The sequence below is a fragment of the Ictalurus punctatus genome, chromosome 26, assembly GCF_001660625.3.
Source record: "Ictalurus punctatus breed USDA103 chromosome 26, Coco_2.0, whole genome shotgun sequence".
Taxonomy (NCBI): domain Eukaryota; kingdom Metazoa; phylum Chordata; class Actinopteri; order Siluriformes; family Ictaluridae; genus Ictalurus; species Ictalurus punctatus.
Window position 1 is genome coordinate 19,083,727 of NC_030441.2, and position 24,326 is coordinate 19,108,052.

At 36.7% G+C, this 24,326-nt stretch overlaps 1 protein-coding gene across 1 annotated transcript; it reads right to left on the reverse strand.

Moving 5' to 3' along the window:
* Positions 1-3,980: 3,980 nt before the first annotated feature.
* On the reverse strand, positions 3,981-23,992 carry LOC108258758 (uncharacterized). The gene is made up of 28 exons (XM_053676354.1): positions 23,802-23,992; positions 23,009-23,059; positions 22,234-22,265; positions 21,920-21,994; positions 21,630-21,813; positions 21,359-21,472; positions 20,047-20,228; positions 19,782-19,934; positions 18,684-18,767; positions 18,420-18,585; positions 18,114-18,224; positions 15,712-15,887; positions 15,475-15,633; positions 13,368-13,445; positions 13,106-13,274; positions 12,824-12,913; positions 11,197-11,381; positions 10,954-11,112; positions 8,975-9,043; positions 8,675-8,855; positions 8,259-8,375; positions 6,243-6,406; positions 5,976-6,134; positions 5,599-5,826; positions 5,279-5,511; positions 5,065-5,125; positions 4,512-4,784; positions 3,981-4,274 (listed from the first exon to the last, which is right to left on the reverse strand). The coding sequence occupies exons 1-28, from the start codon at positions 23,818-23,820 to the stop codon at positions 4,176-4,178; spliced, it is 3,771 nt and encodes a 1,256-aa protein (XP_053532329.1). The 5' UTR covers positions 23,821-23,992; the 3' UTR covers positions 3,981-4,175.
* Positions 23,993-24,326: the final 334 nt, after the last annotated feature.

The window sequence follows — 24,326 nt, forward strand, 5'->3', positions numbered from 1 at the left end:
AGTTCCAGTTCAACCCAAACCCAATGGTGTTCAGTGGGGTTGTGGTCAATGCTTTGTGCATGACACTCGAGTTCTTCCACCTTCTTCCAACCTTCACACACATTGTCCTCATGGTGAACAGGTTTGGGCCGCTTAATTCCTGTGAAGGGAAACTCTAATGCTACAGCGTACAAAGATGTTCCATACAGTGTTGTGGTTAGATTTTGTGATGGTCACGTGTCCACATACTTTTGGCCATATATGCATCTTTTTGACTTAATCCACAGTTTGTGCTTTTAGTTTTTAGAATATAGTTTATAGTTTGGTTTACTTACGGAAAGATGAAGTAGCACACATTGTAATTGTTGTTACTAACAGAAGAGTAGCTTCTGGAGGAGAGACACATGAATGAATTGTATTAGTATCTGTTACACACATCATGCTGTTACCTTCCATTGTCCACTAAATGAGTATTTCGTAATTTAGGAAGATATATAATACATAGAATTATTCAAATAGACTAAATGTAATTATAAAATGAGGGGGCAAAAAAAATCATAATCCATTGGGACACTACTTCTTGTTCTTTAACTACTTATTATTCATTAAACATAAAAAAAACCCTTTTATAAATATCACTGATGACAACAACAAAAACAACAACAACAACAACAATAATGTCCATAAATTGATGTCTATTATTATTATTATTATTATTATTATTATTATTAATCCATCCATCTTCTATACAGGGTTGTGGGGAACCTGGAGCCTATCTCAGGGAGCATCGGGCACAGGATGGGGTACACCCTGGATGGGGTGGCAATCTATCACAGGGTGCAATTACACACCCATTCATACATTTGGACACTTTGGACATGTCAATCAGTCTACAGTGCATGTCTTTGGACTGGGGGAGGAAACCCCCACAGCACGGGGAGAACATGCAAACTCCACACACACAGGGCCTCGGTGGGAATTAAACCCCTGACCCTGGAGGTGTGAGGCGAACATGCTAACCACTAAGCCACCATGAATTATTATTATTATTATTATTATTATTATTATTATTATTATTAAAGGGAAAAATATATGGGGGTAGGAGCAACTTATTTTTCAAAATGAACTATTATTAGATTTTAAATAGGTTCCCGATTTTCATCGTATTATAATACTAAACATACTCTTAAGAGGCATAACATATAATTGAAATGAAATTGGAAATATTGATATGAAATATTAATTAGAATATGTAAACTTCACTGCTTAAATCCAACCAAGTTTTAAAGCGTAACATACTTCACGTTAAGAAAAAAACCCACACATAACAATTCACATATCATTACATACACATACATAACAATACACAAATCAGTCATCTTTTCTATGCAAGCAGACACTGACCCATTCCTAACACCCCACACTGTTATGTCTAAAAGTAAAATACTCACTTTTTAATAGCAGAATCATTTTTCTATTTATTTTAGGTGAAGTGTCCTGGAAAGTCCATGAAAAAATTCTTGTTGACAGAGAACGTAAATATGAGTGTGGTCATTCAACTGGAGCTGGATATGAAAATTCCTCTTCGTATGTGTACATATCTGCAAACCATAATCATTTGCATTTGGCATTTAAAATGTGAGCATCATTGTTAATGTTGCACTAACACCGTTAAAGCATTTGCCTATACAGTACATTTACATCAGAGCTGCACGATATGGATTAAAAAAAAGTTACATGAGATAAACCTTTAGTACATTGTACACATCGGATGTTGTGCTGAATTATGGTTCGCTGGCAGAATCCGACTCCGCTTCACATGTATGCGCGTTACTAATGCTGATGTTCACCTCAAAATCATTCATTTCATCGAACCCGGGTTATAAAGCATTTTGTTCCCATCAGGGCTGGATTTAGCCTGTCTTGATTAAGTGTGCAGTCAAAATGTCCAGTTGGGGCTCCTTCACAAATCATGCTTTCTGATCAAATATAATATTTGTATCATAGTGAATTTTTGGCCATACGACTCAAATATCAAACTCAAATTCTGTCTGGGCCACGTCACCATTTTTGTGAGACCCTGAAGGGCCCTGAAGCTAACATACATTTTTTAAAACTTTCACTTTTAAAACATTCTAGTGATTAACACCAATTAAAGGCTCTGCAATTATAGCAGCATGTTTCTAGGAAAAAGAAGAGATAACTGAAAGCATTTAACCCTCCTGTTATGTTATCAGTCAATTTGACCCATTTCCACATTGGAGATGTCTGAAATACTGGTTCATCTCTCGGTCTTTCTTTTACATTTTTTGACTTTCCTCATTTAGGGTCATGAGTATGCAAATCTTAAAATGCATATCTTCTCGCTTGTCTCAGACTTTTTCATTTTCTTGAATGGTTACTCATGCTGCATATGGAAAGGTGTGCATTGCAAAGCGATAACTCAACAAACAAACAAAAAAAATCACTTTACTAACTGAAGCTGTTACTATTACACTAGCAGTTGTATGTTTTTAGTTTTTAATATCACAGTAATATAGAATTCTGTATTCTAATAGGTCAAGGTGTGACATATTCTTACCAAACTTTGTCCCGTACATTACTGAAGGGTCTCCAAGAAGTTTTGTCTAAATTCACCTTTAAGGAGGCAGTATAATTTACATATTTGTCAAACTGCTCGTGACTTTTGAACCACTCAAGATCAAATCAAGATTCTTCTTGTTCTTGATTTCCTGGAACATTTCTTGCCGAGAATTCTTGATGTAATGAATTTATAATTTCTCATACAGAAAATTGGCCATTTTCAATTTGAACAAAGACATTCACTTCTCCTCTGACAAATTTTGTTGAATAAGGATGATATTTGGAAGAGAGCATCGAGAAACCTACTGGATCAAAAAGAGTTTTTGGTATGATGGATGTTCCGTCCTGAATTCCATCACCATGTGGACTTTGCAATGAGAGGGACGAAAACACTGGATCTTGTTTACACAAACATCCCCGGCGTGTACTGGGCTGAGCCCCGCCCCCACTTCAGCTACTCAGACCACATCTCTGTTATGTGAAAAACCTAGCCAGCAGGAGCCATCTCTGCTCTTCAAGAATGTTATGAGCGCATTGAGTGGCACATATTCAGGGCTGCAACCGACAGCGACTCCACCAACTTTGAGGAATACACGCCATCAGTGACCAGCAACCTCAACAAGAAGTACATTTATGACATCTCATGAGCGCATATCTCAGCTAGGGTGTGATGGATTTTGACCAAACTTTGAGTAAAATAGATGAGTAAAGGACGTTGTCCTAAGAGACTCCAGGAAGTTTTGTCTAAATAGAACTGCTTAACATGCAATCATGATTCCTTGGAAGGTGCGAGAGTTTGACATGTAAGAATTCAGAGACAGAGACAGAGTTTGACAGAGAGTTTGACATGTAAGAATTCATAATCTCCCATACAGAAATGTATTTTTTTTATTTAGTCCAAACACCACAGAATTTGAATCACAGCTTCATGAGTTCAGTAAACAACAAAAAACAACAACAAAAAACACAGTTCCTCAGATTTTTTCTTTTTATGTGTGATATCCATAACCTGCAAAAAAATTGCTTTAATTTTGCTTTCAAATTTAGTATCTTCTTTGGAAGAAGTGCTGATGGTCCCAGTGCCTTTGGTCAACCTCTGTAATTAAGGGGTGGGGACAGAAAGTGCTAGGCCCCCTTAATTACTGCTTGCAGTTATATATTTTGTGTTATTGTTTCTATAGTAATGACTCATTGACAGGGAATTTTTGTTGTGGATGATGCAGGTAAGGTCATAACTTTTAGTTTTGAGACTAATCTTCAGGACAGAGGAATTGATGGTTTCTCAGTAACAACACAAGCTGCTTTTTTGTCTTATTAACTTCAGAGAGAGAGAGAGAGAGAGAGAGAGAGAGAGAGAGAGAGAGAGAGAGAGAGAGAGGCTGTAGAGGGAATGATGTCCATGACTGCTATAGCACAAGTGATAGGAACTAGTTTATTTCAAGGATGTTCCACAACATTAAATGTGACTAGGAATATGCAAATAGTAAAAACATACAAAAGTATAATGCGTCTTTAAGTAAATAAGAAGTAATCATTGGCTATTTGATGTTGTATATGAGGAAGAAAACAGATGGAGACATGCTGTTTATTTTGTAAATTCTGTTATTGTGAATTCAGTGCTGAGTCTCGTGAGTCTGTTCGACTTCTGTAGTGGTTCCAAGGGTTTTAAAGCAGCAGATATCACACAGAAACTTCCTGTACTTCTGCCTGACCTGGAAGAGGATAAAGAAATCATATTGATCAGAATAGGCTCACAAATTTCAATAGAAAGTCTGTACTTCTTGTCTATTACAAAATGCAATTCTTCAGTTCTAATAAAGTTTTCATTAAGCCTCCTAAATGCTCAAAATCCTTCAATGAAACAAATTAGTTTACTAATATTGTGTAAATCCACCGTAGAAGAGTAGGTGAAATAGTTGAAAAGTCTTTAAGAGAGACAGGTAAATGACCTCTTGGTTGAGGAGACAGTGGACGATGAAGATGAAGGTGCCCTGCTGGGAGTTGAGGAACAGGAAGACATTATATAAAGCCACATTATCACTGGGGATATATTGGAGTATCCAGTAGCAACCAAGGATGATAAACTGGGCCAGGCTTTTAAATATCACACGCATCATGAGATCTGTGTCATTGGTGTTACTCCTCTGTATATCCTGATTTCTCAGCTGTTTCAAGGTGAAGATCATCATCGTAATGATGATGATGAAGAGAAGCACATTTGACTGCACACAACAGTAAGATAAATCTGATCAATTCAGCTGCTCTGTTAGATGTAATTTATCATAAATGGTATGAGTGCTATGTAACCTCTAAGAGAGAGTTTAAACTTTTATCAAACCAGATTAAGTTTCATTATTGCTACTAGCGCAGACCAGACACACGTATGCGGTTTAACATTTTTGGCTTGCAACAATATTATTAAACTATATTGTATTGTTTCACTGACTAAGCCATGTTTCATGGTTCATTAGGTTTACTAAAAAAGATGTCTATAGTACTCACTGCAACAATGAAAAGTACAGGAATGTCAAAGATCATGTTTATATCCTTAGATCCCCAGCATCTACAGAGAGAAAAAGACATATAGTTCATATTCTATTTAAAACAGACACTGTTACAAAAATATAAAGAAAAAAAAAACATATTTTCAATAAAAGTTTTTTTTAAAGCATTAAGATGAAAATGAGCTAAACTTCTACCCACTTTCCACACTTACTCTTCGTTAATAGATTGTTGCGGATGGACTACAGCACACACAATCACCACTACTGGGGGAATGAGGTATCCAATCATATTTAACCATTTCCACCTAATCCCCTGTCCCAGGTTTGATCTGATCTGGGATGCATTCTTCAAGAATAGGAAGAGCAGCACAGTCTCGATGAACATCCACACAAATGCAGAGATGAAGAAAAACCACCGGATACCATTCACAATTGCACATGCTTGCTGGAAAGAATTTGGGAAATGGTTAGGAAATATCCAAATATTGATTTTGTCCTGCTGAAGGTATATACAGGTGGTACCAACACTCACCGGGGGCCGTAGATGGGGTTGGAAAAGAGGTTTGAGCAGGTTGAGAAGGTGAAACATCAGGAGGTTTAAACACAAGTTTATTATGGCTGTGTTGGTTTTATTTGGGTTCTGACAACAAAAATCAAATGTCAGTAGACACAAGGACAGGAAGAAAACTCCCACTCCCTGAGCAATGGACATGTCCAGCAGAGGGTTACAGTGCAGAGACAATGTGGCTCCAAATAGTTTCTAAGAAAACAGAGAGAGGAACAAACACAACCGCGTTTAAATGGTCAGATATGCTGTAGGCATAAGCTGTAGTCTTCATTAGCTGATTTTTAATTAGTTGACTAGCCTGATCATTTTTGATCAACTATACAAACATCCTGGTCTCTTACCTTACATGGAACAACCTCCATGATGAGAGCAAACACTGACAGGTGATTACAGGAACACATAGTGTGAGTGCTATTACTTTCTAGAACAGCACAGCCAATTTCAACCCATTCTTTCTCCACCCAGTACACACAGTAGAGTCTACCTTCAGGGTCTAACTCCTAACCAATAGAGAAGATGTGAAAGTGATGATTGAAAAGGTTTCCAAGACTTACTTATTATAAAAGAAAAATGGCAGCTGCCAGTGCTGCAGAAGTCATCTAACTTACTTTGGTGTGTTTAAAGGTGATGTTGACTGGTTGGGTGAACCATGTGTTCGGGGTTTTAGGAAGTGTTGCTGACACCACAGTGGAAATCATGATTTTCTCTGTGTTGCTAGGTTTCAGGATTTCTGCCATGCCAGCGTAGTTCATGAAGGCCACAGCAGCTGGTCCTGAAATTACAGTAAAGCTGAAAGATTGCTGTCGTTTTAAGCTACACTGATACTTTAATTCCATCACTGCTTTATGATTTAAGCACCATGCTGCTTTAGATTAATCTGGAATTCAATTCAATTCAATTTTATTTGTACAGCGCTTTTTACAATAGACATTGTCTAAAAGCAGCTTTACAGAAATATCAACATGGTATACAGATATTAAAGGTGTGAATTTATCCCAACTGAGCAAGCCACTGAGTGGCGACGGTGGCAAGGAAAAACTCCCTAAGATGTTTTAAGAGGAAGAAACCTTGAGAGGAACCCGACTCAGAAGGGAACCCATCCTCATCTGGGAATCTGGATTAAGGAATGATGTGAAGCATACATGCACCAGTAGTGTTGGTGGTTATGTAATAGCCTGATTGGATTAAGTGTTTCCTTTACATTCACTATGTAAAACCTTCACAATCGACTAGAAATCATCTCAGACCTTGAACAAACTACATGTGTACTAATTAATATCAGTATTCTCCAGTTAAACCGTTAAAGCAGAAAGCTGATATACAGTCAGGTCCACTTTTGAGAACCGGAAGGCACCAATACTTTTGACAGCCAGACGCGAAAGGTGAGAATACTTTTGAGACTTGGCTGCGCAGGGCGCCAATACTTTTGAGAGCCGGAGGTGAAGGGTGCCAATACTTTCGACAGCTGGCCAGATAGGGCTTTAATACTTTTTAGACAGGTCGGGCAGCAATAAATTGCAGAGCCGAATCTGTACGGAGGCAATACTTTTAGAGCTGGCCGCGCGGGGTGCCAATACTTGTAGAGCAGACCGCATAGGATGCCAATACTTTCAAGAGCCGGACACACAGGGTGCCAATAGTTTTTAGAGGTGGACAGAGTGGGGCGGCAATACATTTTAGAGCCAAATGTGCACGGAGGCATTAATTTTAGAACCGGTTGGGTGGGGTGTCAATACTTTTGAGAGGCAGCCTGTCCGGCTCTCAAAAGTATTGGCATCCTTCGCCTACGGCTCTCAAAAGTATTGGCGCCCTGCGCGTCCGGCTCTCAGAAGTATCGGCGCCCTATGCTGTCAGCTCTCAAATATATTGGTGCCCTACGCTGCTGGCTCTCAAAAGTATTGCACCCTACGCTGCCGGCGCTTAAAAGTATTGGCACCCTATGCTGTCGACTCTCAAAAATATTGGCACCCCGTTCTGGTTTCGCCACCACAAGCACCACTCACATTTTCTTCAGGAAATGTACCAGTCTAGTTGTTGTTATTATTATTATTATTATTATTATTATTATTATTATTATTATTATAAAACCCCTTTGGAAACCAGAACTGCAAGGGGAGATTTCCAGAAGCATTTTGGGATGGTGAGAGAGTCTTGAGAGGTTCCATAAATCTTCTATTTGTGCTAAACATGGTGTGATGCAGGTCAGTCCCTCTAATATCTATAATAATTCTGATTAGATGTTACTGTGCTCCAGCTGTCTTGCCCTTCTCTGTGCTTATACTGAACAGTAATATTTAGATAATTAACAGGTTATTGTAGGGAAACTTATTGAGCCAAATGTCATGACCACCTTCTTTGATGTCATGTGGAGGTCCTGAATGTATTATGAAACTCAAAATAATTAGATGCCTAATGAGTGGTTCCTTTGGAGGCTTCATAAAGTCTTGGTCCACTTTATTGTCCAAGATCTATCTTTGTTGTGAATGTATTTTGCCTCTACTTTAAAAATTCTCCAAAAGCACTATTATAAAACAAGTATTGAAATTCACTTTCTGCACCTTTAAAGAGGGATAGTTAGTTTAGACAATATTACTCATGTAAATGTTACTACTATACTACTATACCTTTATTATTCCTTGAAATCCCAATGAGATCGATATCCATGAACGCGTTGCTTGTTTTGAGTTGGGAAATGTTGTTTACAGTGTCAACAGTTGCCTCCACCATGGATACTACAACCTCTGAAAAGATATAAATGAAGGGTCAGCTACTAACTCTAATTTTGTAGGGTACATGGGAAATGATGCAACAAAAAAAAATGCCCACCTAAGAAAAGCTGAAACATATTTATGAAAATGATATTTATTTTAGTACCAATTCAAATACGTAATACAAAGATGTGAAAGTGAAAGATCACGGAATTAAGGTACACGTTAAATTCTCTTCATTAAGAGAAGTCAAAAGTGATGTGTCTTTGTGAATGTACAATGCTAGAAAGCTAGCTCTGGTGTTATATATAATTTATAACCAGGTTCCATACCTAAATGTTGGAGAGTGATGCTGATGTTGTTGGTGTGTGATTTTCTCACGAGTGTAGACACCAATTTCTCATTTACAACCAATACAGCATTTCCATAGTATGTGAGTATGTTTTTGTCAGTAGCTTGTTTTATTACACGAGTCACAAGATTAATTGTGATGTTCAAATAACGTTCCACCACCTAACCGACAGCGAGAGAGATACACAATGATTACATTTTCAAACAAAATGACCATCCTGTCCAACAAAGGCCCACTTCACATTAAAAATAAAGAAATAACAGCGCCACATGGGTCTCACCTTCTGTGGTAATTCTTGAGCTGAGATTTCATTCAAGAAATTCTTAATGCATAATTCTGTCAAATTAACCTAGGTAAAAAGAATATTATTCCCGTGAATATATTATATATATATTGTATATATATACGTATATTGTGGTAATCTAGATTTCAGAATCAGAAATAGAAAGATAATCAGGGTTAGGGTTAGGCCTCTACACTTCCCACACACGCATGTGCTCATGTTCCCCAGAGTTCTAATCCCACACACCTGCACCTAATCACACACACATTCACTCACAGCATAAAAGGAACTTTGGGAACACTCAGACGCGAAGTAAATGTTCAGTAGGCTTGTTCTCTGCCGTTCTCCAAGCCTTTTGATCATGTTTTTGACAAGTGACTTTGACCATTGTTTCTGCTCTCGACCCTGATTTATGCCTTGCCTTGTTTTGTTTGTTTGCCTGATCACCTGACCCCTGCCTGTTTCACAACCACGAACTTTGCCTTTCCCCTTTGGATTATATTGCTTTGATCTGCATACCTGCAACTGCTTCTGTCTCCGGAAGCAACGAAGCATGACAGTTTTATTGGTTAAATATTGCTTACATACAGTGATGCCCACAGTGCATACTTTCAGACTTAACTAAATACAACACTGTGCTTACAAAAATCAGTGGACATACTTGGACATTGGACATAAGTGGACACACACAATATTGCCAAATATATGTGGACATCTGACTAATCAAACCCATATTTGCTTGTTGAACATTATAGATTTAATTTCTCCGCTCTGAGGATGAGGTCAGGTACTGATGTTGAGGAGTGAGGGGTGCAGTTGGTGTTTCAGTTCATCCCAAAGGTGATCAGTGAGGTTGAGGTCAGGGCTCTGTGTAGGACACTTGAGTTCTTCGACCTTCTTCCAAACTTAACACACCATGTCTTCATGGAGCTTGCTTTGTGTACAGGGGAACTGTCTTGTTGGAACGGTGTTTGGGCCTCTTAGTTCCAGTGGAGGGAAATTGTAATGCTATTCCCAAAAACAAAAAGTAAGTGGAACCAGATGCACACCCCAACTTTATCTGGCTATACCAGATCCTTCTTTATGGCTTCCATGGGCCCACATCCTACTTATGTCTCAAGAAGACCAGCCACAGATGCTGGGTTGCTGCCATAAAGAGCTTACCTATCACCAAGCCTCAGATTATTAGGTTACTGGGATACAACCAGAGACTCATACCTAAAAACCTCTATTCCATTACTTCATACTATTACACCGTATGTGCCAGAGTTCCTTATATCATGAAGCTTTTCTTTGTCACATACGGTCACTCCATAAGTATTTGGACAGCGACATGATTTTTGTAATTTTGCCTCTGTACACCACCACAAAGGATTTGAAATGAAGCAATCAAGATGTGACTGAAGTGCAGACTTTCAGCTTTAATTCAAGAGCTTTTAAAAAAAAAAGAACTGTTCAAGAATTACAGCTATTTTCTTGCATAGTCCCTCCATTGTCACAGGCTCTAAAACTTAATTGGACAAGCTTACATAATCATAAATCTTAGGATTATTTTAAATACTTAGATGCAAATCCTTTGTAGTCAATGACTGCCTGACATCTGGAAATGGAAATCCACTGTGGTGTACAGAGGCAAAATTATGAAAATAGTGTCGCAGTCCAAATACTTGACTGTATACAGATTGTTTACATGTCCCAGCTTGTTATGATCCATGATATGGCACCCGTATAGCATAGAGGATTAAAGGCCTTTCTCAAGGGCCCAATAGTGACAGCGTAGTGCTGTTGGGGCTTGAACCCCTACCCTTCTGATCAGTTACCCTGACCCTTAACCACTGAGCCATCACTGCCCAGCTACAATTATAGTTACTATATGGAGAACGAATGAAAAGGCAGTTGTATTGTTTGTGACGCTTACTGTGCCTACTATATATCACATATACCAATGTACTATGTACAGTACACCGGTGTCTTACCCTGCATGGGTCAGTCTCCATTATGAGAGCAAACGTATTCAGGCGATTACATGAGCACACTGTGTGACTGCTGTTAGTCTGTATGATCTCACAGCCATCTTCAAGCCATTCTTTTTCCTTCCAGTACACACAGGAGAGACTGAATTCAGGTTCTAACCTCTAGAAAGTGAAGAATGGAGATACATAAAAGGGATTATTAAAATTGTCATTAAAATGTGCTCAATAAAAATGCAAATAACTTACACTGGTGTGCATGAAGGTGAGGTTGATTGATTTGGTGAGTTGTGTCGTTTTTGTGGTTTGGGGTAGTAAAACTGATACCACAGGGGACATCAGCATTTTGTTTGTGTTGATAATTGTTTTGAGGAATGCAGGTTTGAAGATGTCTGACATGTTAGAGTAGCTCACAAAGGCCACAGAACCTGGGACTGAATGAAAAATTAAAGTTCAATAAGCAAATACAATATACATTTTAAGAACTTTATTTTAACTCTGTAGTTTTTAAGATATCATTAAGCCCAAGTCAAAATTTTTTGTACATTTCATACCTTATTGTCAAATTAACCCCAGACATGGCATCCCAAGTTGTTTTATGAACCAGACTTACTCTATTCTATTTAGCCTCTGCACCCTATTCACTAGTCCAGAGGGCTGTACCAGGAAGCAAGCTTTATTTAAAAAAAAAAGAAAAGTAAAAGCTTCACGTAACACCATAAGTCCTATAGGTGTTCACTTTAAAGAAGTTGAATCTCACACTGCCGTAAATGATTGCTGGTAAAGCTGGAGACGGACTTGATTAAGGGTGTATATTTTACAGTAGAAAAAATGATAATTAATTTCTTTAAACAACTCAAATGTATAATTATGACAAAAAGCAATACAGTTGTTGCTGCTGTTAATGGGCATCGCCAAACATCGCTGACCATGTAGATGCACAAGTTAGAATTCACATGATTGACATACTAATAAGTTACTTAAAGTAACTGTAATTGCAAGATACAGCGGAGGACATGAGTATTGGACGCATCAAACATTTTCTTCAGTAAATATATTTCCAATGAGGTTATTTATATGAAATTTTCATCAGACATCAGAATTAACTCAAGAAATCTGGAAATATAAATAATTCACAACATTAAAGTCCATAAATAAGGAAGTTGTGTAAGAACTGTAATAAGCTGTGTTTTTCTTTTTTGTTCTATAAGACTGCGAGAGCCTAGTAGCACTAAACATGAGGTGACTATTGTTTGTGCACAAGTGCGTTTAGTGTTTTCAATACATTGCATGTAGGCAATAATTAACATAATATAGGTTCTCCAAACTGATGAAGCCAAAGATGATCATTTTTATACCATGTCTGTGTGCTCTGAGACGTCTTTGTGGCTAAATTCATCTGCTGCTTTCACAGTGTTCAATGTGTTCAAATCTGTCTACTAGAAATATTATATATTTCATACTTTTTCTTTTGCATTATTAAATATGCTATGCATGCTTGATTGTTTTCATTTTAGAAAATAAATTGTTTACATTTTGTTGGGCAGTTCACTTCATTAAAATTTGTTTGAAAACGTACTTTGGGTTAAGTGGACTCTTGTCATTCTTTTTCTTTGAGGTTATGTTTCCTCAGAGAGCTACTTTTTCACCAAAAGGGAAATCAGATATTATTTTAAATACCATGGAATAATCCTGATCATATTGTGGATGATGAGCCACAAAAAATCACAACATGATCATTTAGGCAGATCTAAATAGTCCAATTTGAACATGCCAAAATATTACAAAAAGTTATTTGATTTAACATTCATTCAAACCTTTAAAGGGGCAACATTTAGCCAGACACAACATTTAACATGTAATGTTACTTCTGCACCTTGGTTATTCTCTGAAAACCTAGTGATATCCAGAGATGCATGGCTTGTGAAGAACGTGACATTAGGTCCACCTACAATCACTTGAACATCTGGAAAGATAGAAATAAAGAGTCAGCTGTGATCTACCCATATTCTTTAGGGTATATAGTCTATCATGTGTTTTAAATCCTATATGGCAAAATGTTTAAAACTGAAACTAAGAACTATAGGAAGACAAAACTCTTAATTAAAAGGAGTAGATTGTATGAAGTATCATTAACATTAACAAGCAGGTTCCATACCTAAATTTTGTAGAGAGATGTTGTCTGTTTTCTCCATCAGGGTAAACACCAGTTTTTCAGTGACTTCCAATACTTTATTTGCAAAGGATATTAGATCATTCTCTTCCGAAGCAACATTTTTCACATGACTCATGAGATTAACTGTCATGTTGAAATAAAGTGTCACAAGCTGTCCAACAGCCAGAGAAATTCCAATGAGTACATATCAAAAGGCATTGAACAAAAATAAAATGAACACCTCATACTGACAAGACAGGCTTACCTTCTGCGGTAAGTGTTCAGCTGTATTGTACCTAATTTGATCCAGGAATCTAATTGCACACTGTACTGTCACATTATCCTAGATAAACATACATCATAGGCAGTTATTATTGTGAACACAAATATATCATTAGCATCCAGAAAAGAGTCTTAAATGTTTTGTTTGGATGCATCAAAACCATGTTTAATCAAAGTGAAATCTCTGGCTGAGAATTTTCCCCCCTATTTTTCAATTAGCTAGATAGCTACCCAAATGAGACCTAGCCCAGCTGTGATGTTAATGTATTAGCTAGCCGATGTTGGGTGGATGGATAGCTGATTGTGAGAATTTTGTTCTCCACTCTAAGTTTTAGCTAGGTCAAAAACTTTAGCTTGTTTGTTTATGCTTCTTTGAGGCTGAGAAATTTGTTCTGCTCTGGTTCCTCTCTGATTCTGCTTTGTCGCTCAGGTGTGCTTGAGTGGAGGTTTATTGCAGGAGGAAGCATAGATCTGGTTTTATAAGGTAAGCTCTAAGTTTCCACCTATTAGTGTGTTACTTTAATCATTTAAGTGGAACTGTCAAAAGGTGTTTTATTCCACATACCTATTAATGTTATTAATATGAAACAAAATGAGCTGATGGCGCATCGTGTTAGATGAAACAAAGTCTAAATACTCTCCTTCACTACTAGTGGTGTGTGTTATCCGGCCAAACTGCACAAGCATTGCATTTAATTGTAGAGTGCAATCTTATTCATCATATCCCCCACCCCATCACCACCGAAATTAATTCCTGAATACACCACTTATCCATCTTGCTTGTGCATAACGAAGGCTTTAACCATATATAACTGCACCAATAGAAGGATAAATGTTACTGTGCACTTAAATGCAGAAGTTATAGCTTTCTTAACTTTCAGCGTGATTTTCCTAATCCAACTCATAGGTAACTATGCAGAAACAAATAAGTAGTTCTTCATTAACACTTATCTTAACAAAGCCTTACCTTCCTCCTAAAAATCTATTACCTTAATTTACGCTATATATAACAGTATGTGGTCACCATATCACCATATCAATCACACCCATATCTGCTCATTCCAGATTTATTCCCCTTTGCTCTTACAATTGTGCTCCACTCTTTTGGGAAGGCTTTCCTTGCGTGGTTCTGGGGATTTGTGTTCATTCAGACGCATTCAAGAGCATAAGTGAGGTTCAGGCACTGGTGTCGGGCGAGGTACATGAGTAGTAAGATGTGCTAGCAAAGAGGAAGTTAATTCGAGACTGATGCTTTAGTTAAAATTATGTTGATTAAATGTTGTTTAAAGCAGAGTAATACTGTCCAAAATACACCTAAAGTGTAAACAATGAAATTTGTCCTTATCACATCTAGTACTTTCTATACTCTACAGACAAGCTCGTGGTCTGAAAGTGTACTCTGTTAAAAACCTTAAAAGAGCTTGCAAAAGAAATTGATTTACTAAACAGATTCGTCAGTATTTTGTGAGGTGTTACTGTGATGTTACTCAGTAGTTAATAATGCTGTGGAACAATATTACATAAGCCAATTCGGTACATATATTTATTATTTACAAAAAAAAAAAAAGTAAAGTAGGTTAATGAATAATATTTGTTGCTTATTGTAATATGACAGTCTTATACTTTTGGAGGTTATTGTTTTCCATTTCTCTCTTTAGACCTTGACTGGCTAAGTAAAATCCCACTCAGACCCTATGCTCCTTTGAGGATATGTTAATGGTAATTAACGATGATGGGATCAGTAAATAATCAGTAGTTTGCATAAAACAGCCATAGTTATCTAGTAGCTCTGCAGGAGAAATGTGGGACTCAGTAATTACTGCATAGTTAATAGTGAACTCCAACTAACATACTTACTGATTAACTACCTAGTAGTTCTCACTAATTAATAGAAATAAGTGTTAATGGAGAACCACTCATATATTCCTGCTTTTTTAGTTCCTGCAAAGTAACATATGAGTTACTGTACAGTACTGTAAAATGTTATGTCCTAAATGAGTTTTTATCCTTACTCAGGGCCACCCAGTATTTTTATCCCAGTCAACTAGGCTGATACTTAGGCTTGATGGTATGTAGTGAGGATCTCTTACCCGGCATGGGATAGTCAGCACGAATAGGGCCAGGGGTATCAGCCGATTACAAGAACACACAGTGTGAGTGCTGTTGGTCTGTGTGACGGTACAGTAACCTGTATCCCACATGTACCAATACCTGTGTACGCAGGAGAGAATGCCCTCGGGGACTGACTCCTAGCCAATGACAAATGAGAAAAAGTAATTATTAAATCCTTAAAAAAAAAAAAAAAATTGAAAGGTCAAATAGCTTACAATGACATGTTTTAGGGTGTAGTTGAGGGTGAAGCCCTTGAGCAAGTTGAAGGTTGTTGTTGTTTTCACCACAGTAGATATAATGGTTTTAATTGAGTCATCAAGTTTGTCAGAGAAGTCAGGTTCTAGGATGCCTCCCAAGGTCGTGTAGCTCATGAAGGCCACATAAGTTGATCCTGAAATTGAAATAGAAATTCAAATGACACTTTTGACCTCAGATCTGAGATATTTTTGGATTTGTGGATTTGCAAAACAAAACAAACAAAAAGAGTGATTTGAAAATTCAGTTCACCCTGTACTTTATTGAAATCACATTATTAACACACTATTTGATGTTTTACTTTGTGAATTTTATTTATTTGTGGAAATATACACTCATTTCAAATCTGATGACTGCAACACACTCCAAAAAAGTTGGGACAGTCGACTGTTTACCACTGTATAACATCACCTTTTCTTTTAATAACACGTTTTAAGCGTTTGAGCGCTGAGTGAAGACAACAGTTGGTTAAGTTGTAAGGTGCTGTTTTTTTTTTGTGAGCGCTGAGCATGAGACGCAGAGTGCTGCTCGAGGAAGCGTGCATATGCAGCACGTGCTTCCACATTGGCATGTCTCGGGATATGTTACCATGTGTGTTCTTGGTTTGGTTTTTGTCCTGTCTCCACTCCTGTAATGTTAATGGTTGTATCCTTCACATGTCAAGATCATCTCACTTGTTCCATGTTAAGTCCATGGTCCTGAAGAAACGACATTTGATTCCAATGTATACAAGATATATAGAGGAATGACGATAAAAACGCTCTTGACTTCTGCTTCCTGTGTAAAGAGGGACCCCTCTGTGCTGTCAAAGCAGTCTTGGAGGATTTCAGTGGTTTCATTGGTCCATACTTATACAATCTTTACAGTCTGCTTTGCTCTGCAGATTACTGGTTTCTAGGACGGGCTCAGGAGTACGAACTTGTGGTCTGACAGTCCTAGGTGTGGGATGGTGAGGGTTTGTAGGCTTCTGGAATGTTGGTGTAGACCTGGTCCAAGATGTTACCTTCTCTCATAGGGCAGTGAACATACATGTAGAATTTTGCCAGTAGAATTGACTTTCGTTTCATGTGATTATAGTCTCCTGTTACCACAACCATTCCATCTGGGTATGCAGTAATCTGACTTAATGGCATCATGTTGCTTGAAAAGGGCTATCTTAGCATTAGTCTGTGGTGGTACATATACAGCCATAGCAATGATGATTGCAAAGTCCCTCGGGGAAAAAAGGGTCTGTACTTCACCATGAGGTATTCTATGTTGAGAGAGCAGTGTTTTTCAATGATGTGTGTAGCTGTGCACCATCCGTTATTGATTTAAATGCGCAATCCTCCTCCCTTTGTGTAGCCTGCTAGCTCTATAGCAGTGTCAGAGATATTTCCATCCAGCCAAGTCTCCATTATTATCAAAATATGACTGTGCATGTTTTGTGAGGTGATCTTCATCCTGATTTCATCCATTTTGTTGGTTAGTGAGCAGGAGTTGACATGAAAGACAGAAAGTAGAGCTTGGTTGTACTGGTTAGCTTGTAGCCTAGCACATATCCCAGTCTTCTTGCCACACCTTCCTTTTCTCTCCCTTGCTGCCTGTGTCACTTCGCTGAGTAGATGGTAGTTCCACTGGGATTAACTCCAGTGGAATAGATTAAATAGATGGAATAGATGGATGAACACCAGTTTCTGGGATCAGTAGACATAACACACATAAAACAACAAATCTGCTACTTAGTGGAGCGCACCGAGCTGCTCAGTCTACAAACGCCACCAGCTTGAAAGCCTCAAACTTGCTTGTTATATTCTACTTATTATTCCTACAATGAAACATGGAACTCACATTGTTTTCGACCCTCCTAATGCTGTAATTTAGTGCATGAAAGCAAATGTGAGTAAACTATATGTAATAAGTTCTCTTAAATCTGACTGACCACATATTCCCTTTTGTTCTGAAATTATAATATTAATTCCTTCAAATGAATATAAAGCATTTTAATTTATTTGAGGAAAAAAATGTCTATCTGCTTAAGAGTCTGCCATTTTGGTATAACCAGCATTTTTGAAATCCATGATCAAAACAATACAGCTTCTCCATTCAGTGTTCATTCCAAAGCCATGCTCCCAAAACACATGGAAAAAAATTGTCCAGGCTGACGACCCTCCACGATTATCCAGAAACAAGATACTACTATACCAGAGTTGTGCTTTCTAATCCCAATAAGATCGCTGTCCATATGATATTTTTACTAGATCGCCTACTCCTATTTGAAGCTGCTGAAATATTACAAAATGTTATTTGATTTAAAATTCATTGACTCAAGCCTTTAAAAGGGAAACACACAATATTCAACATGTAACTGCTACTTATGTACTTTGGTTGTCTGAAATCCCAGTGAGATCGATGTCCAGAGATGCATTGCTTGTGATGAGTGTGGGGATTTTGCTCAAGGTGACATTACGTCCAACCACAAAAACTTCAACCTCTGGAAAGATAGAAATCAAGATTCAGCCCAGTTCTAGTTCAATGTTTTCTTAATGGCACCTTAAAATTTTTAAATGTTCAAAGGTTTGAACAGAAACAAAACATAGGCCACTGAACTAAGAAGTGTGAAGTAAAGAAATATTGTAAATGTAAATATAAGATGTAGTTTTATATTATTTACTAGCAGGTTCCATACCTAAAGTTTGAAGCAAGATGCGGATGGTATCTGTTTGCTTCTCCAGTTTATTCATCAGCATCTCATTTACAATCATGAACATATGTCCAAAGTATAGTAATGACGCAGATTGTTTTTCACCATGTGTAATAAGGTTCAATGTTGTGTTCAAATAATGTTTCACAGTCTTCACAACAAGCAGAGATATGTCCATAAATACATATTAAAAACAAAAGACCATCCTTTTTACTAAGACTTGAACAATAACAGAATCACCAGTCTTACCTCCTGTGGTAATTGTTCTATGGAATATATGTAGTCTAACATACGATACAGGAAATCCACTTCACAGTATTCAGTTGAATTAACCTAGATAAAATAACAAAAATCAACAGATTTGATTTTAAATAAATTCTGATGTCGGAGATCAAAATGAATGTAATGCCTTTCTCATTTAAAAACATAAATGTTGACTCCATAGGTTTAGATTTTCATCCAAAAGAAAAAAAAAAACAGGCTTTAAAGGATTAAACAGGCCTACAACAAAGTGTCAGATCTAACATCTCACAAATAATGTTAATGGTGATGAAGAATAGAAGTCCCTGTGAATGAGCTGTTACTATAGAAATGATAATGTATTAGAACAAGTGCATTAATATAAACCTGTGATTTGCAGATGTGCTACTGTCAGAGCTGCTGTTATAGAAAATTAATCAACACCTTCTGATCAAACAGATTTAGTCACTAGTTCACTAGCATTAGCTGCTTATTTGCATCTGTGGTATGATCCATCAGTTCATGACCATTCTGGCACCTCAGTGCCAAACACCTCCTTGTTTCTGAGGAGACTCAGATCATGTCAACTTCTATCAATGTACCATTGAAAGCACTGTTACAAACTGTATCAACTGCACAGTGTGTGACCAGAAGGCACTACGGAAAATTATGGATTTAATTTTAAGTGTTGCTTGAGGAGAGCAAGAGGTATTATCAAGGACACTTCCATGCCAATAATGCAAGCGTGTTGAGATAACTTCGATAGGTATTAAATAAACACAGAGTGTTGCCAGCCATTAGGTTAGCGTGACATATTGCTTAATAGGTTCATTTCATTTAACTTATTTACTATTGACACTACTGGTTGGATGCTAACTGCATTTCATTGTCTCTGTACTCATACTCTGTCAATGACAATAAAGTTGAATCCCACTTAACCTAACCTTCGTTGATTCCCTTTTTTATGTATTTTTTGTGTATTTACAGCCAAGTCATAACCTTCTAGTGGCTTCTATTCATGTTATATATTAATTTATTTCATTTTCATGAAGGTTGCCAATAATTCTGGAGTTAACTGTATTTTATAAGTGCATACAGGTGTCTTACCATGCATGGGTCAGTCTCACTGATGAGAGCAAATGTAGTCCCATAAGGACAAGAGCACACAGAGTGAGTTCTGTTGGTCTGTGAGATGGAACAGGTAGGCCATCCCCTTTTCTTCCAGTTCAAACAAGACAGAATGGCCCTTGGGTCTAACTCCTAGCCAGTTGTGATAGGAGAAAAATAAACAATATAAATGTATTACAATTAATATTTACTGTATTGGGAATTAAAAAAAAAAAAAAAAAAAAAAAAAAAAAGACTAACGTACTTTGATGTGACTAACAGTGAAGTCAATTGTCTCAGAGATCCATGTGTTTTTGGTTTGAGGAAGTGAGAATGAGATCACAGCTGACATTAAACTTTTTTTTGAGGTGATATTTGTGTCAAAGAGACTAGGTTTAAAGATGTCTGTCATGTTTGTGTAACTCATGAAGACCACAGCAGCTGATCCTGAGGAAAGAAAAATACTGATTAAAAGCTACCAAGTGCATATATATGAAGGTATTGGAACAACCGATTCTTTTTCTTTCTTTCTTTCATACACTGATGACATTTGGGACCTCAAATGAAACGATAGATCGGCTTTCATTTTGTGATATTTACACCTAGATGTTTTGAACAATGTAGAACATTTAGTTTGAACCCACCAATTCTTCAAGTGATCAAAAATATCAAAACACAAGTGACTAACAGGGGTTTCTTGCTGCCCTGTTAGAGTGATAGTTTAAACATTTAAGAGCAAACCAGTCATCAGCAGTAAGAATCAGAAAGCCAGATTGGAATTCACAAAGAAATACAGAGATGAGCCACAAAAGTTCTGGAACCAAGATGAACCTCTACCAAAGTGATGGAAAGTCTTCCATCACTAGACCTTCACCCAACTGAGCAGCATTTCACCTCCTGAAGAGGAGACTGAAGGGAGAACTTTACAGTAAGATTATCCGTTTCTCTAATTTTGCTCACCTAAAAATGGTGTGGTCTGCCTTAACACATCTAGATGTAACTATCAGGAAATGAAATCTGAAATTCTGATCTAGCTCCTTATATTTATATTATATCTATCTCCTCATATTTTGATCTCAAACCCAAATATACAAATATACCTTCAGTGTAGAGCAAAAACAAAACAATTTGCTCTGTTGTTCCAATACTTTCAGAGGAGACGGTATAATTAGAAATTTGGCTGAATATTTGAAACATTTTTAAGGGATTTTGAAAGGGGACTGTAGCCCATAAACTTTAGAGTTTTGGTGAACTTTGAAACATGAAGAAAGGAAGCTTTCAATGGGTAAAAATTGATGGGTAACATGGTGGTACACATTATTTTTACTCAATTTTCATGTATTCTTCATACAGAGACTGGGACAGATTTTATTTTGTCCACTCATCAGATATTTTATTTGAACAGCCAAAATATGAGGAGAATTTCAACAAGTATTACAACATATGCTTTGGATCATGACAAGCTGGATTTGTTTTTAAGAAATTATGATCCAAACATATACAGCCCCTCTGTGTTAATTCCTTATGCCTACAACTCAATTATCAAGGAATTAGCTGGAAACAAATGACTACTTTACCATCTGTTTCCTCTGAAATCCCGATGAGATCGATATACAAAGACGCATAGCTTGTGATGAGTGTGGGGATTTCCTTCAAGGTGACATTAGGTCCAATCATGAAAACTTGGACTTCTGGAAAGATAATAATCAAAACCAAGTGATTTTCTTTAGTGCCAACCTTACTCTATAGGGTACACAGTTGCTCACTGGTTTCCCAAATCAAACAGGAAATCGTTCTGTATATGTACTGTAGCCATAGTGTTCTACAAATGACAAGCAGATTTCTTACCTAAATTTTGGACAGAGAAGCTGATGTTGCTGTAGGTGTCTGTTTCCTCCACCAATTTAGACACCAGGTTTTCATTTACCTGCAATAACTTATTTCCCAAGGATCTTAGAGTAGTTTGGTCAGGAGCATCAGTTATTTCACAAGTTGTGAGATTCATGATTAAACTCAAATAACTTTCCACTTCCTACACAACAGGTAGAGAGACACCGATGTTTACACATTCAAATGTAATAGTAATCCTGCCAATTAATACATTTATATTCACAATAAAGAAAACAAATGCATCTCACCTCCTGAGATAAGTCTGATCTCTGCTCTGTAACGTTATGGATTTGGTCCAAGAAGTCCAGTCTTTCCGAATCATTCTAAAGCAAAAAACGATTTATATTTGTATAAAAACTCTCATTGTCTTATGTTTTTTAAAGATGCCTTAATATGAATTTTTTTTTTCAGAAGTGTATTCATTTTATACCTAAAGATGTGTCGTAAGAAATTGATTGAAACGTGAAGGAATGATCAAATACTAAGAAGAAAATGCAATAGCAAATGCACAAAGGACAATAATTGCTTAAAGGTTGCCAGTTATTTCTCCAGTTAAACATACCTGGCATTTTTCAAGCAATTCCAACGTGACACCTGAAAAAAAAACAAACAAACAAGTGCACTATTACAGAATTATAATCTAGCTATCATCCATCCATCCATCCTCTTATCCTCTTTCCTTCCTTCTTTCTTTCTTTCTTTCTTTCTTTCTTTCTTTTTCGTTCTTTCATGAATACAGACATTTATCAATACAGGCATGCAATATTTCAAAAGGGTTTTGTTTTTTTTGGCAGTTTTTTGTTTTTTGTGAATATTTAGGCAGTTGAGATACATTGACTCAGCATAAAGTCTCATTTTAACCACATTATACAAGTGTAAATGCAACAACAACAACAAAAAAAAACAACAACAGGTAATCGATTAAAATTAAAAACAGCACAACAAGCATGAATGTGTGAAGCAACAATGTAACAATCATGTTATTCATAAAACAACCGAAAACAAAGAGCAACACAAGAGAATAGTCTTTCAATGCAATGAGCTGGTTTACGTATTAATGCCTGATGCTTTCAGATTTTAGTCTGGTTAATCAGTGATGCTTTTGGCTACAAGTGTGAATGCAAGTGCTTATAAAAAGTGTTATCAGGATACAATTCAGATACAAGATGCATAAAAATGGGCAATCTTAAACCATATCGTTTCCAATCAAGTCCAGTTTATCGTAAACATATTTAACTATGATTTTTATTTCTTTTTGTACATTAAACAAGCAATATGAAATAAAAAATAAATAAAGTGAATTCACAGTTCCTTTGGTTCTTTTATGGTTTACTTACTGTCAAGTGAAGTATCACATGCTGTAAATGTTAGTAACAGAACAGTGACTCCTGGAGGGGAGACACAGGAATTAATTTATTTCTGTTATCCATTACACGCCTCATCTGCAAATCTGTTATAATTATAATATAAAGTGTAAGAAATGATTTCCTGTGTTAGTGGGATGAGCTATATATACATTTAATAAAAAAAAGAATCACTGAAAACTAAACAAAACAATGACAACAACAACAACAACAACAAGAAGTATTATTATTATTATTATTATTATTATTATTATCATCATCAGTAGTAGTAGTAGTAATATCAATATTGACACTACAATATTGATTCTGTTGACAATGATCTGGACCAAATGAATGTATATTATGAAATTAAAATATTAAATTGTATTTAAATCCTGCCAGTATGATAACACAATTTTAAAATGATTTTAAATATGTTTCAAAATATGTTTGAACTTATTTTATTAAATACAAATTTAAATATTCAATAAAATGAAACTAACTAGTTTAGCTTTTCTTTTTAACAGATGATCCTGGTCCCCATACAGTATGTAATCATAAAAAGGACACAAAACAAAATAAGGCAAAAACAAACACCTATTTTGCTCCTATTTTTAAATACTTTCCGTCCTGTTACTGTATGATAATAGAAAATGTGTAGAGAAAAGCATTGATGATAAATTGCTTTATGCTTTTAAAATAATTTAATTAAGTCCCCCGTATTAACGATGGGTATAAGGAAGAAAGAGAAACACCCAGCCCGTCAGTCTGTCAGTGAAATACTCACCTCTCAGTAGAAGAGTCATGTCGTTCGGTATTTTGGTTAAATCTTCTCTTGTTTACAGAGAGGGTAAGCGAAGTGTGATCTAAATTAAGCTGGAAAATTCTTTTTGTCTCCATATCAGTAAATCTGTAGATCATTTGCATTTGGCATCTGAAATGTGATACACCATTGTTAGAGAGGCAGTGGAGCAGATTTTGCATATACAAAGTTCCAGAGAAGTAGAATCACAGAATTATGATGAAAAAGAAACAAGAGTGCAAACCGTGTCTTTAATGAAATGCCTTGGAGAGTGTAAAGAGGGGGAAACTCCTGGGCCAGTTCATACTGTATGCATATTTTTTGTGCGTAAGCCAGGCATAGAGTCAGATTTTTAATGTGCGTATCAAGAAGCCGATAAACTATACCATCTGCTGAAAATCCATATATTTGTCACAGATGGTCATCAGGAAAAGCCAGCGCAAACACTAAAGGATTAACTTTGATGTGTCAGATTTCTCTCACTTTGCTCACAGCTGATTGGTCCAAGTT